Source organism: Myotis davidii, unplaced genomic scaffold, assembly GCF_000327345.1.
Source record: "Myotis davidii unplaced genomic scaffold, ASM32734v1 scaffold562, whole genome shotgun sequence".
In the NCBI taxonomy this organism is placed as follows: Eukaryota; Metazoa; Chordata; class Mammalia; order Chiroptera; family Vespertilionidae; genus Myotis; species Myotis davidii.
This window is the reverse complement of record NW_006293953.1, coordinates 2405379-2405708: the sequence shown is the minus strand read 5'-3', so window position 1 is coordinate 2405708 and position 330 is coordinate 2405379. Positions and strand designations below refer to the sequence as shown.

Genomic DNA, 330 nt, shown 5'->3' with positions numbered 1-330 from the left:
GCCCGCTCTGCCCCCTCCGCTTCCTTTCCCAGAGCCTCGCCGCCCTGTTCGGGGCTGCCCGCAACCCCCGGCAGGACCTACCCACGGTTCCCTCCGCAGCGACCCTTTTCCCGGACCTGAGGTCTCTCCTACCCCAACACCCGTTTCCAGACTCTTGAACTTCGGGGAATTCACTTGTGACTACCTGGAACCTTCCAGTCCTCATAATTCCCCAGTGTCTTTTTTGGGGGGCGGGGGGTCCCTTGGAGATCCAGTTGGCTTGCTCATGATCCCTGGCCATACTCGCCCTTCCTTCCCGTCCCTGAGAGCTCCAAACCCGTCCCCGAATGT

At 61.8% G+C, this 330-nt stretch overlaps 1 protein-coding gene across 1 annotated transcript in view; it reads right to left on the bottom strand.

The window, feature by feature from the left end:
* The window catches only part of POFUT1 (protein O-fucosyltransferase 1), a 21462-nt gene extending 21182 nt beyond the window's left edge, over positions 1 to 280 (bottom strand). The window contains exon 1 of the mRNA XM_006767888.2: positions 133 to 280. Coding sequence (XP_006767951.1) covers positions 133 to 280 — 148 coding nt within the window. The remainder of the gene's footprint in view (positions 1 to 132) is intronic.
* Between the last annotated feature and the right edge of the window lie 50 nt (positions 281 to 330).